Here is a 12,894-nt window from a genome sequence, read left to right as displayed (position 1 = left end):
AAATTTAATCATTTCATTTCATTATCTGAACAAATGTATTCTGCTTGATATCGAAAGAGCGAGATTAACACATGAGATATGTTTGCAAATATTAATTGGTATAACAGACCAATTACAATAAATCTTGATATAATAGCACTTGAGAGTCTTTTGTTTATTTCTCAACTTGAAATAACACAAACCTGATGACTGGCTTGGGGCAAGTATGGTAGTGCCTGTTCTATGAAACAGCGCCATCTTGTGGGATTCAGGAGACATCCCTTTGCTGTCATGATGCCTGCCCAATGAAACAGCCCCTTTGACCTCTTCTCCACTCCTCCCCAAAAACTGGATGGCCCTGACTTGCTGGGTTATTTTTATTTTATTTATTTTATTTTGTCGAGTACATATTAGATAATATATATAAGTATAAGCATGAATTGAATACATAAAATGAATACAATTAAAGAGAATATCAGGACAGGGATGGTAGGCCCATTGGTGCTCTTATGCACGCCCCCTACAGACCTCTTATGAATGTGGTGAGGTCAACAGTAGAGAGTCTTAGGTTAAAGTTTTTGGGGTTTGGGGATGAGACCACAGAGTCTGGTAGTGCATTCCAGGCATTAACAACTCTGTTACTGAAGTCATATTTTCTGCAATCGAGTTTGGAGCGGTTCACTTTATGTTTGTATCTATTGTGTGCTCGTGTATTGTTGTGGTTGAAGCTGAAGTAGTCATTGACAGGTAGGACATTGTAGCAGATGATTTTATGAATTATGCTTAGGTCATACCAAAGCAAAAGTCCATCAAAGTCTGGCTTCCCTTTCAGGGGTTATGACTGCTAAAGAAATCCACAATGTGTGTTTCAGGGGCTATGAGTTACTTGCAAAATACCTTGGCTCTTTATATTCTTTTTTTGGGGGGGGGGGGCTTTAATTTATATGCCGCCCTTCTCCAGAGACTCAGGGCGGCTTACAATGGGTTAAGCAATAGCCTTCATACTTTTGTATATTTATACAAAGTCAGCTTATTGCCCCCACAATCTGGGTCCTCATTTCACCTACCTTTGAAAGGATGGAAGGCTGAGTCAACCTTGAGCCTGGTGAGATTTGAACTTGCAGTAATTGCAAGCAGCAGATGTTAATCTGTTAATAACAGTGCTTTAGTCCACTGTACTACAGGCTATTTAATTTCATTCTTATTTTTAATAGTTATTCACTTAGGTTAGGCAGCCCTGTAAATTTTCTAAATAAATAAATCTGTCCTACAATCTAGATGAGAAAAATAGAATAGGAATGTAATCATTTTTGACTTATTAAAATTAAACCAGAGTAAAAGGAGGTGCATTTTTTTAAAAAAAAATAATAATTTAACAAAATTGGCGACAACTTTTAGTTTTCTTTTAATGATGAATTATTTTAAATAAGAAGTGGCCTTTTTTAATACGAAACAGGGAGCTCTAAAATATTTTCTTTATCAACATCACAAAGGCATACAAATTATCTCACATGCAATACAATGTACAATTTGTAAACAGAATAAAACCCTTCACGTTAATGACAGTCTTTATATAATTACATAATTATTAACTTATCCACCTTCAACAGCAATTCTGTAACTTCATAATGTCCATAGGAACAAGCATTGTGTAGCGGCACAAGTCCACTATAACAAAGGGGAAAAAACATTGTTTAACTATTCAGAAAAATAATTCTTCACTACATTGCACCATATATTTTATCTGCTTTAATATTTTGCTTGGGCTAATGCATTTGGCAAATTGTTTATTTTTAAAGCTTTGCAGAGTTCTAATGTTTCCAGCTTGCATAAGTGTAGAGTGGTATCTTTCTGGGGATTCTTTTGTTTTTCTCTATTTTGGGCTTATTGTTTGTCTAACTGCTGTGTGTACAGTTACATTTCATTAAAGGACATGTTTTACAAATATTTTAAAGGACTATTTCACAGTTTTTATATTTTTATTCCACTCAAAATTTCAGACATAAAAAACCATGAGTAAAATAAGCCAACTTCCATGAACCAGTTTCAAACAAGTTAGAATAGTGATATTCCATCTAAAAGCGAAACATGATTTGCTTCTTGGAAAAAGTTCAAACTTTCAAATCAACCAAATCACTATCTTATATTTACTGATAATCATGCTAGATTCATCTGAATGGCTCACAGAATATTACTCATGCAAATATACACTGCAACAAAATATGCTAAGATGGAAATCAAAACAATATCAGAGAATAATGAAGGAAACAGAAATTACAAATATACACAAAATTTAAACAAAAGCAACCAGGTTTAAATGATTTAGGGGGGAGGGAAGAGTTTTGCCTGGCCTCAAAATAGTACCTATTCTGTGAATGTCATTCTGAAAAGGTGCTTTCACCCATACTCCTCTACCATCATATTAGCACTATCAAAACCAAATTATACAATTTTACATACCCTTTATCTTTTGCATGGACATCAGCACCATGCTGAAGTAAAAGCTGGACTATACGAACTCTGTTATATCCTGCAGCCAAATGTAATGGGGTAGACTGTAATAAGAAACAGTAATTAAAGAACATAAGCATATTCCAAGTTAAACCAAATCTTTACGTTGACATACAATAATTACAAATAACAATGCCAGCTGAGTATGTATTATCAAAATACTTAACTCAAATTGCAGCTTTTCATCCTGTATAGCAAAATACTTTTGCTGGACAAAACGAGGTGGGTGGAGTTACCAAAGGCTAGAAGTAATATAATGTTCTTTTTTCTTTGTATTTTTTTACCTTTTTTTCTAAAAAAATCTATGTATGTTTTTTTTCTTTGTCCATGTATTTTAATTTTGGGGTTTCACTATTTTCTGTTTTTCTGTCATTGTTTTCAAAACAATAAAGAATAAAATCTGAAGAATAAAATTCTAAGCACTTAGTACTGAATAACATGAACTTAGTTTAAATCTTTTTAAAAAAAATTTAAAATGGCATTTACAATCTTTAGATCAACTAAATGAAGTTTAAATATGGAGGAACAGGTTTAAAATATATTTTATACATACAATTTATCCTGTCTGCTATTTTATGGTAGCCAATATTTTTCTTGAGGTTTCTCTTTCTTGTTTTTGCCAGGTTTCTCCAGAATACCAGGCTTTATTTCTCTGGATTATCCTATAGAAAGACTAGGGAGAAGGTCCCTAAACAAACTCAATTACAGGGCAATCAAGTCAAGACAGTCTTCTGTGCCTGGTTTATGGTATTTGTGGCTAATATAAACTTCTCTCTTCTCTGCAATTCAAGACGCAATAGTCCTACTCGGCTATTATCCTCTGAGGATGCCTTTTCCCTATTCGGCAACTACAGTATTGTGCTTCTGGCACCAAGACTAAAATAGCTTCCATAACCAGCATACTGTATAAAAACTCAAGGTATCGGGATCACGATAACACTGGGTTTTCCATGCGAGTTCTTCCTCTCAGCCTGTACAAAATTATAGAGCTGCCATGCCAAGCAATGCCACAGAAACTTGACTTCAAAAATCTTTCACAAGAAGCTGCAATTTTCAGTATTTCTTCCATTTAATGTTTTTGAGCGGTCTCGTCTTTAAGGATTTCGCCTCTTGGAAAAAAAGCTATACTATGACTTGATTATTAATCATTCTCATAGTAAATGTGGCACATAGTAAATGTGGAATCCATAAAGATTTAGCAAGCCCATGACACAACACTGAAAGCAACAATGATCAATTTCAGTTTATATACAGTTCCCTAAAACGTAAGGCTATATGTTAATTGAGTAAATGAACTGACAAATCTTTCAATTATAGTTATTAAATATTTAAGCACAAATGAATAAATTATAATTTCAGAAAAGGAATTCTATATCACAGGTTTCTGGACTTTGGGATCTCAATTGGGCCTTATCTTTTGCAGACACAATTAGGATTAGGAGAAGAGCTACAAAATCCTCTAAGTCGAGAATTTTATCAAGTAGCAGGGATGGGATTTTTTTTTTTCTTTTTACAAAGCCTCTAAAGCAAACAAGATCACAGATGTTTGTAATATAATGTCCCTAATTAGAACTAGAAATCTGCTTCGCACACCATAGAAAAGTAATAAAATTAATTTCATAAACACCATTCAACACTTTCTGATTTCTGATTGAACGTAATTATCTGGATAAATAACTAATTCAAGGCAACATTAACATGTAGTGCTAACCACTTCAGAATAGGCAAGGAAGAGGAAAACTTTCCTTCTTTCTGCCTTTCTTTTCCTTTCCTTTCCTTCCCTTCTTTCTTTTTTCCTCTCCTTCCCTTCCCATCATTCCAGCCTTCAATATAGCTTAAAACAACTCCAGATGTTTCCTCTAATCAACACAAACAAGAATCTGGAGCTCAGAAGAGCAATAGTGAAGTAACTGAGGCCTGTAAGACAATTTTAAAAAAGCACTTCCATCATTCTTCCTGACCTTTCTTGCTGATAACTTTATTCTCCAAAGGGTGGTAGAAGGCTCAGAACAGTTATCATTGACTAGCTAATGGAAGATGGTAGATCAATGAATTGGAAAAATCAGAAATGTTGGGAAAACTGATTATGTAATGCCTGAGTTTTTGACTTTAAATTAGACTAGATATAAGCAAAATCCTATGTTTAGCTTTAGAAAAGTAGATTTAAGTAAATATAGAGTAATACTAAGGAACATTCTGCCCAAGAAAAAGTTAATGGGAAAAGAAGCACAAGATGGACTGGAGTTCCTATAAAAGGAGGTACTAGAAGCAGAATAACAAATAATTCCCAGAAGAGAAAAATAGAATACTGAAAAAGCCAATGTGGCTGCTATGAAAAATGGGGGGGGAGGGGGGGAGAGATACACTGATGTGTCTGGTACTATAAATAAAACAAATTTAAAAAGATACATACAGAATTTACAAAGAGAAGAAATCAAGACAGTAGGTTAGTTAGAACTGCAGAAATGGTTTCAGAAAAACTGAAATGCAGTAGAAAGGGCAAACATCTCATCTGGAGCCAAACCCCAGAAAATAAAGCAAAATAAAACAATTTTGACAGGTCAGAGAAAATAAAAGAATTACATTTAATGAAGGAGAATGTGGGGATTCTTTGTTTTCCAAGGACTGGAAACACCATAGCATAAAAGGTAACTACAAAGTGCTTTATTGTAGCACACATCTTTCCTTATAATAGGCTTTTGCTCTGGGTTAACTCACCCCTCCACTTTTGTGAATTGATGTGCCACATATATAAGCCTTTTAGTCCTTGTAACAAATAAAAATCTTAAAAGTTGTAAGGTGACATGCAACCTTTGCCTCTCTCCATTCTTCAAATACCTGAAGGGATGCTATATAGAAGAAAACCAAAACCTGTTCGCTATTGTCCCAAGATGTGGGACCTGAAACAAATCAATCATTTTAGAGGAACACTTGACTGTTAGGGGAAAAAAATAGTAAAAGACGGCTGATACTCCAATCAACTACTCAGAAAGAGCAATCTGAAACTATCTTTTACTGGAAGTGTTCAAGTAAAGACTGGATGAGCCTGATTTACCATATTTTTCGGAGTATAAGATGCACCTTTCCCCCCAAAATAGAGGGTGAATGTAGCCCCGCCTAGCCTCTCAAACGGAGGTTTCAGAGGCTGAAAAAAGTCTCAGAAACGAAGCTTCAGAAAAAAAAGCCTCCGAAACAGAGCTTCAGAAAAAAAGCCTCTGAAACAAATTTTCAGAGGCTTTTTTTCTGAAGCTCTGTTTCAGAGGCTTTCAGAGGCAGAAAAAAAATGTTTTTTCTGAAACAAGTGTTTCAGAAGTTTCAGAGGCTGAAAAAAAAGCAAGGCACAGAGTTCACAACCAATGAACCTGTTGCTAAAATTCACCTCTGGGAACAGCTGATTGGGGGTATTCTAGGAAGTCGATCCACCCACCAATCAGCTTTTTTCTTATTTTCCTCCCCCAAAACTAAGGTGCGTCTTATACTCCGGTGTGTCTTATACTCCAAAAAATATGGTAAATTTCTGCAGAGGATGAGATTCGACACCATCTATTAACTAGACCCATGATGGTGAACCTATGGCACGCAGTGCCCTCTCTGATGGCACACAAGCCGTCATCCCAGTTCAGCTCTGCTGCACATGCATGCGCGCCTCCCGCCGGCCAGCTGGCAGTTCGAGTCTCTGCTGTGCATGTGCAGGAGCGGGGCACATGGGGGGCACACTCGCATGCACAAGGGCCGCACGTGCATTGCATTTTGGGGGTTCGGGCATGCACATGCGCTTTGGACACTCAGTCCGGAAAATGTTAGCCATCACTGAATTAGACTGTTTCTTCCAATTCTATATCCCATGGTGGCAAATCTATCTATCTATCTATCTATCTATCTATCTATCTATCTATCTATCTATCTATATATCTATATATTTATATTTATTAAATTTATATCCCGCCCTTCTCCCCGAAGGGACTCAGGGCGGTGAACAGCTGAGAATTAAAATAATATACAATATAAAAGTTAAAATAATTAAAAATAAATTAAATAAATTAAATTAAACGGCCGCCCCAATTTAAAACCCCTAGCAATACAATTAAAAAACTAACCCATAAAACCTATTCAGGCCAGGCCAGCTTGCTGAAATAAAAACGTCTTCAGGGCCTTACGGAAAGTGCGGAGATCCGGAATCAGCCGTATTCCGGGAGGTAGCTCGTTCCAGAGGGCGGGTGCTCCCACAGAGAAGGCTCTCCCCCTGGGGGCCGCCAGCCGACATTGCTTGACCGACGGCACCCTGAGGAGGCCCTCTCTGTGAGAGCGTATTGGCCAGTGGGCGGTTATCTGTAGCAGCAGGCGGTCTCGTAAATACCCTGGCCCTAAGCCATGGAGCGCTTTAAAGGTGAGAACCAACACCTTGAAGCGCACCCGGAAGACCACCGGGAGCCAGTGCAGCTCGCGCAGGAGGTGTTATATGAGAGCGCTATGTCGCTCCCGTGATCACCCGCGCGTGCCAAATGTGGCACACAGAGCCCTCTCTGTGGGCATACACAAAATCACCCCAGCCCAGCTCCAATCGCGTTTCTCCATCGCGTTTCACTCAATCAATTCCAACTTCTCGCAAAAGAAAAAGATCTCACAAAGTTGAAATTCATTGAGTGAACGTTTTCACTTGTGCGCTTCACAATGGGGGAGATGGGGTCCCATCCTTCCTCCTGAAGCCCATTAGGACGTGGAGCCACAATGCAACCCTGCATCGGCCTCGGAAAAAGAAAGGAGTTTCTTTTCCTGCAGAGCTGGCTGCCTGTGTTGGGATGCCCCGCCCCCCCGCAAGCCAGTTGAGCATGGGCATGCTGCTCCTGGGTTAGTCGGCCTTTGGACGTCATTCCCACCACCCAGCACCAGTTCAGGGGTATCTTCCCATGGAGGGGGGACAGAAACAGAGAAACAGAGGGAGGCAGACAGGGAGGGAGAGAAAGAGAAACAGAGAGGGAAAAAGAGAGAGAGAGATAGAGAGAGAGAGAGAGAGAGGGAGGGAGGGAGGGAGGGAGGGAGGGAGGGAAAGAGAGGGGGGAAGGAGAAATTATATTAGAAAAGTTTTTCTTTTTTATTGTTGCTAAATGTAATGTTTCAAAAGCAGAAAAAGTCACCCCAAAGGGGTCTTCTCGGCTGAACGCCGAGAGCCATGGATTTCCTCTGCCTTCTGCATTCCCACCCCATGCTGAAGCAAACCAAACGGGCCAGGGTCTCCCTGCTAAGTGGCCCCACCAAGCCCACTTGCAAACTCCACTGAGTGTGGCTCCAAACGTTTGGCTCGTGTGTCCCTCCCGGCCAGCGCCAGCACCATAGCAGCAGAGGGGAAGGAGCGCGCCCTGCCTGCTCCACTCTCGCTGGCCAGAGGTGGGGCTCCATGCCGCTGCCTCCTAGCCAAAGCACCATGTTTGTTTGCTTGCTGGTTGCCTCCGAGGAGGGAGCAGTGCTCAGGCTGCCCCCCACCACAGGGGGAGAGAGGGAGAAGGAAGGGGGGGGGATCTCCCCGACAAGATCCAGGTTGGAGTTGCCTTATTTTGTGTGGATCTCTAACGCTGGGCTTCGCCTGCCAGCATCCACTTCCCCTCCACAGCCCAAGTGGTTGGATTCACATGACATGTGAAGCTGGACAGGAGAGCACGGATGGATGACACACACAGAGAGAGAGAGAGAGAGAGAGAGGGAGGGAGGGAAAGAGAGAGACAGAGAGTGAGTGGGGAGGAAAAGAGAGAGAGAGAGAAAGACGGGGGAAAGAGAAAAATGATATTACAAAAGGTTTTTTTTATTGTTTTAATGCTAAACGTAATATTTCAAAAGCAGAAAAAAATGAAAGGGCATAAAAGTGCATTTATCATGTTTTTCTTAGAACAATTAGTTGAACTCTACTTGTTTATCATTATTTTAATTAGTAAAATCTCATTATTCAGGTTAAATTACCGTGTTGGCACTTTGCAATAAATAAGTGGGTTTTGGGTTGCAGTTTGGGCACTTGGTCTCTAAAACGTTCGCCATCACTGCTATATACCATGATAAAGAAACCTAAATATGTAGAAAAATAATTTTGAAAATAACAGAATGTAACTTTTCAATCTGAAGCAGATGAAAGTAGGATATTAGGGCAAGTGACAAGAAATGAAAAATACATGACCCTCAACAGGTGTGATCAAGTAAGCCATGCAAATAATATACAACAGGGGTGTCAAACTCATGACGACACATTGTTGTCACATGACATATCACAACTTTCCCCTTCGCTAAAATGGGGGTGGGGATGTCCAGTGCATGATGCATCTGGCCCATGGGCCATGAGTTTGACAATCCTGATTTACAACATCCAGTGTGGTAGAGACAATATGGATTGTAATAGGCTTGAATCTACCCTAAATAAAGAGAGCTCTCACTGCATGACTTTGGGACAGTCATTCAGCCCAACTTACCCTTCCCAATGGAGGAAAGACAGAATATAAATGTAACAGAATAACCATCTGTTACAACACCTCAGTTTAAATACCAAGACTACTGACAGATTAAAATAGATTTCTGACAGGACCACTGAGAAACAAGAGGTACATTAAAGAGCAATTCCTCTGTGTAAACTGATCCCATAAGTATACTCAGGAGACATCAGGTGATAATACATTCATCTAGAAAATAAAAAACAGAGGAAAAATGTAGAGCAGTAAATAAATTTGTAGACTGAACTGGCTGGCCATTTGAATTGGAATTCAACTGCTAGAAAATGACCATACTCTATAGATTGTGGACTGTACTTTAGTTAAGGGCATGGTATGTGCAAATTCAACTTTACCAACGTAAAACAATATAACCGAACTATCAGATTATCAGTCTCTAAAACATCTCAAGAACACTAGATTGAGTATAGTATGCTATTAACATCAATGGTAAAAAAAAGAAAACCTCTTTCTTCAGAAAAGTTGCATCAGGACAAGATAACTGCCTGATAAGAGGGGCTGCTGAACAACTTTTCTCCAACTTTGAAAAAATTAAAAAAAAAATCTATTCATGGAAGCGATCAAGAGCCAGCTGAAGTTTTGGCTAAAAGAACAGATACTTTTACCTGTTTCCATTACCCACTGCAGCCTTTAATACCATCTCAGACATATTTCTCCAAATCTCCAAGTAGCTTTTGTGGAGATGTAGGGAGAATAAGCAAAAAAAACAGCCTTCCCCTCTATTCACAGATTAGTAATTGGGACTCAAACAATAATGAACACAAAATTAAGGAATCACAATTGAAACAGGATCATCTTAACAAAAGAGAAACTTTAATTAGTATTTTACTGGGAAGTTGCCAGTAACAAGTTATACAAATTGTTATTTTAAAAATAACTGGTATAAATTAGCAAGTTTTCTACTTCGCAGATAAGACTTGAAATTCCACAATGAATGAATGAATGAAAAGAATTCAATTATTCCTGCCTGAATTTAAATATGTATAACATTTATATCTTGTTTTTCTTCCAGATTTCCTCCAACTATTTAATCAAGGAATCTTCTAAGGCAGGGCTGAAATAGTAACTGGCTCAAGATCATTCAGAATGTTACATAGTTGATTGGAAATTTGAATCGCAACTAGGATCACTATATCATCTTATCTCTTGGATGACTATAAGGACTATTTTACAGGATTCTTGAATCTCCCGCAGCAAAACATTTTCCAGTTAAGAATAACATGATTCACTGAGAATGTTTGGAATGGGCCCCCTCTTTTGCTTCCCTTAAAAAGTAAGTTTGACAATTTATATGCAAAAAGTGTTTGTACTGTATATTAAATTTCTCTTTGCATTCTCATCAGTTGGACTAGAAGACCTCCAAGGTCCATTCCAACTGTGTTATTCTGTTACTCTTCCAATCCTGAAATTCACTGAGTCATCACAGACTGAAAGACAAAAACTATACTAAAAACCTCAGCCCTGAGCTGGGACCGGGAAGTGGGGGGGATTATTTGCATGGCAGAAGAATCAGGTCCGTTGCCTTACAATTTTTTTCAAAATACCGGTATGTGCATTTTGGACATACAGTATGTCCTTATGTCCATGTGTAATTTTATTCTAGTTTTCCAAGCGCATAAGTTTACGCAACACAAATAACAAATAGTATATCTTCATTGGAGGAGATAGGGAAGTTATGAAGTTCAATAGAGTATTATATATTTCATAAGCATCCTTAGGGTATGCAGAAAATATTAAAATTAAAATAAATTGTATTTATATAACATGCAGAAAGGGGAAGGCCATTCAAACAAAATCACAATAACTAGTACTTCACATGATAATGATTTTTTTTGAAATTGAATTAATTACTATCAGGTAATTGAGGAAAGATGAAATGGTTTCCCCTTCCCAAGTAATAGTTAAAGAAAAACAATGAAGAATTTTTGAACTGAGATCCACTGCCCACTGAAGGTAAGGAGAGGTTTTGGCGCTAAATTGGGGTGGCCCCAGTCCCCTATGGTCTTTCCTTTATACTTAGGGGCTTACATTATTATTAAGTATATTCAGCATGAAAAGAACATTCATTTGTGCTTCAAGCTGCTTTTATTTTCTAATTTCTACCACTGTGCAGTAATATGAGAAAAATCCTTTTCAGAAAGGTAAAGCAAGTAGACAAAATAATGCAGAGATATTGCAGTTTACTTTCTGTAAACTCCATCTTGCACCATAAACATTTAAGGATTGGAAGACATCTTGGAAATAGTATCGGGGGGGGGGATCTAGTTTAATGGCTAAAAAAGCTTTAAATAACCAACCCATGTTTAATTATATTACTTGAGACTACATATAAGATTATGCATAATTTAACACACCAATATAACTCATAGACTCAATGCTTCTGGCACAGAATTCTAGGTATCAAGAAGATGATCTCTAGGCTTGTTGCCACCTGATATACCAGGCTTCTATACATACAGATTTACTCTGTAGGGGAGAGGGAGAGAAAACATTTATATATGATTGTCATTTAAGTGATAAGGTGTGAAAATCAAGCCAGAAGCCTAAGAAAAATCTCTCATATGTGTAACAAATCCTGATGATTTGTCTTGTAGGATTCTACAATCCTACAATAAATAAATAAAAAAAGTAAATAAATAAAAAAAGTAAATTAGCATAACTCTTGAGTTATAATCTTTTATAATATAGATGAAAAATAGCAATAAAATTTGGAATGATTACTTGGTTTATCAGTGAAGATAAGGCATCCTTGGGTAAGAACTAAAAAAACCCTCAAAAACTTGAATGAAGTGGAATTGTTTTTAAAATATTAAGTGTGATTCCATTGAAGATCAAACAGCTTGGCTTTATGTCAATCAGAAAGATTTCTTGGGACAGCTAGGGTCTCCATGGTTTCCTTTTTTAAAAGAAGTAATTCCTTTACTTGATTGGAGAGCCAAATCTGGTGTAGTGTTTAAAATACCAGGCTAGAAACTAGGAGACTGTGAGTTCAAGTTTTGTTTTAGGCACAAAGCCAGCTGGGTGACCTTGGGCCACTTCCCATCTCTCAGCTTTAGGAAGCAGGCAATGGCAGATGACTTCTGAAATCTCACCCCCAAAATGGGAGGGAGGGAGGGAGGGAGGGAGGGAGGGAGGGAGGGAGGGAGGAAGGAAGGAAGGAAGGAAGGAAGGAAGGAAGGAAGGAAGGAAGGAAGGAAGGAAGGCTGCCTTTACTGGGTGGGAAATTTATTTCAATGCAGTATTTTAATTTATCTAGTTTGGTAACAATTTGAAACTTTATTCTATTTTTTCTTTATTGTGGTACCCAAAAGTTAACACCTTGTGTATCACGTTTTGTTGAACTGAATCATTCTCTACATTTATTATTTTATTATTAGCAGCCACATTTCCAGTATAGTGTTTTAAAAGGTACCCTATCTTTAATCTGAAAGTAAAAAGAACTTTGCTTTTCACATGTTCTATTAGAAGATCTGAGAGATATTCAATGTTGGACCCCAATGATTACAGGTTGTCCTCAAGTTAAGAAAGTCCAACTTATGGAACTTATGGACAACCCACACTTATAAACAGGCAGTCTTTTAGTAAAGATTGTGGATTGCATTCTCTTTCCTTCAGCCAACAAACTACAAATCCACATAACATTTTCATATACTCCAGACATCACTGCAGTAATTGTGTTTAGACCAATTCCCTTAAATGTATATTTCTTCAATATATGCAACAACACTCTTATAATAAAATGAGTAGACTATGCATGAGCATCCATTACAAATGGACGCTCATGTATATAGCAAAAGAGTTCTCTCCTTGACAAAACATACGTCAAACATTATGCAGATGGAATCAAATGAGCAAATCCAAAATCTGCATGGGCAATATGGTTTTAAGCAACAGAAAGACCCAATTCAGCTTTAAT

At 38.0% G+C, this 12,894-nt stretch overlaps 1 protein-coding gene across 1 annotated transcript in view; it reads right to left on the bottom strand.

Annotated features, from left to right (window-relative positions):
• TNKS (tankyrase) overlaps positions 1-12,894 on the bottom strand; it is an 83,849-nt gene that overhangs the window by 31,456 nt on the left and 39,499 nt on the right. The window contains exons 6-7 of the mRNA XM_034410862.3: positions 2,440-2,534; positions 1,581-1,647 (exon numbers count right to left, since the gene is read on the bottom strand). Of these exons, the coding sequence (XP_034266753.1) occupies positions 1,581-1,647; positions 2,440-2,534 (162 nt within the window). The remainder of the gene's footprint in view (positions 1-1,580; positions 1,648-2,439; positions 2,535-12,894) is intronic.

This window comes from Pantherophis guttatus, chromosome 2 (assembly GCF_059756535.1).
Source record: "Pantherophis guttatus breed Tessera chromosome 2, ASM5975653v1, whole genome shotgun sequence".
Lineage (NCBI taxonomy): Eukaryota > Metazoa > Chordata > Lepidosauria > Squamata > Colubridae > Pantherophis > Pantherophis guttatus.
This window is presented reverse-complemented; position numbering and strand designations above follow the sequence as displayed.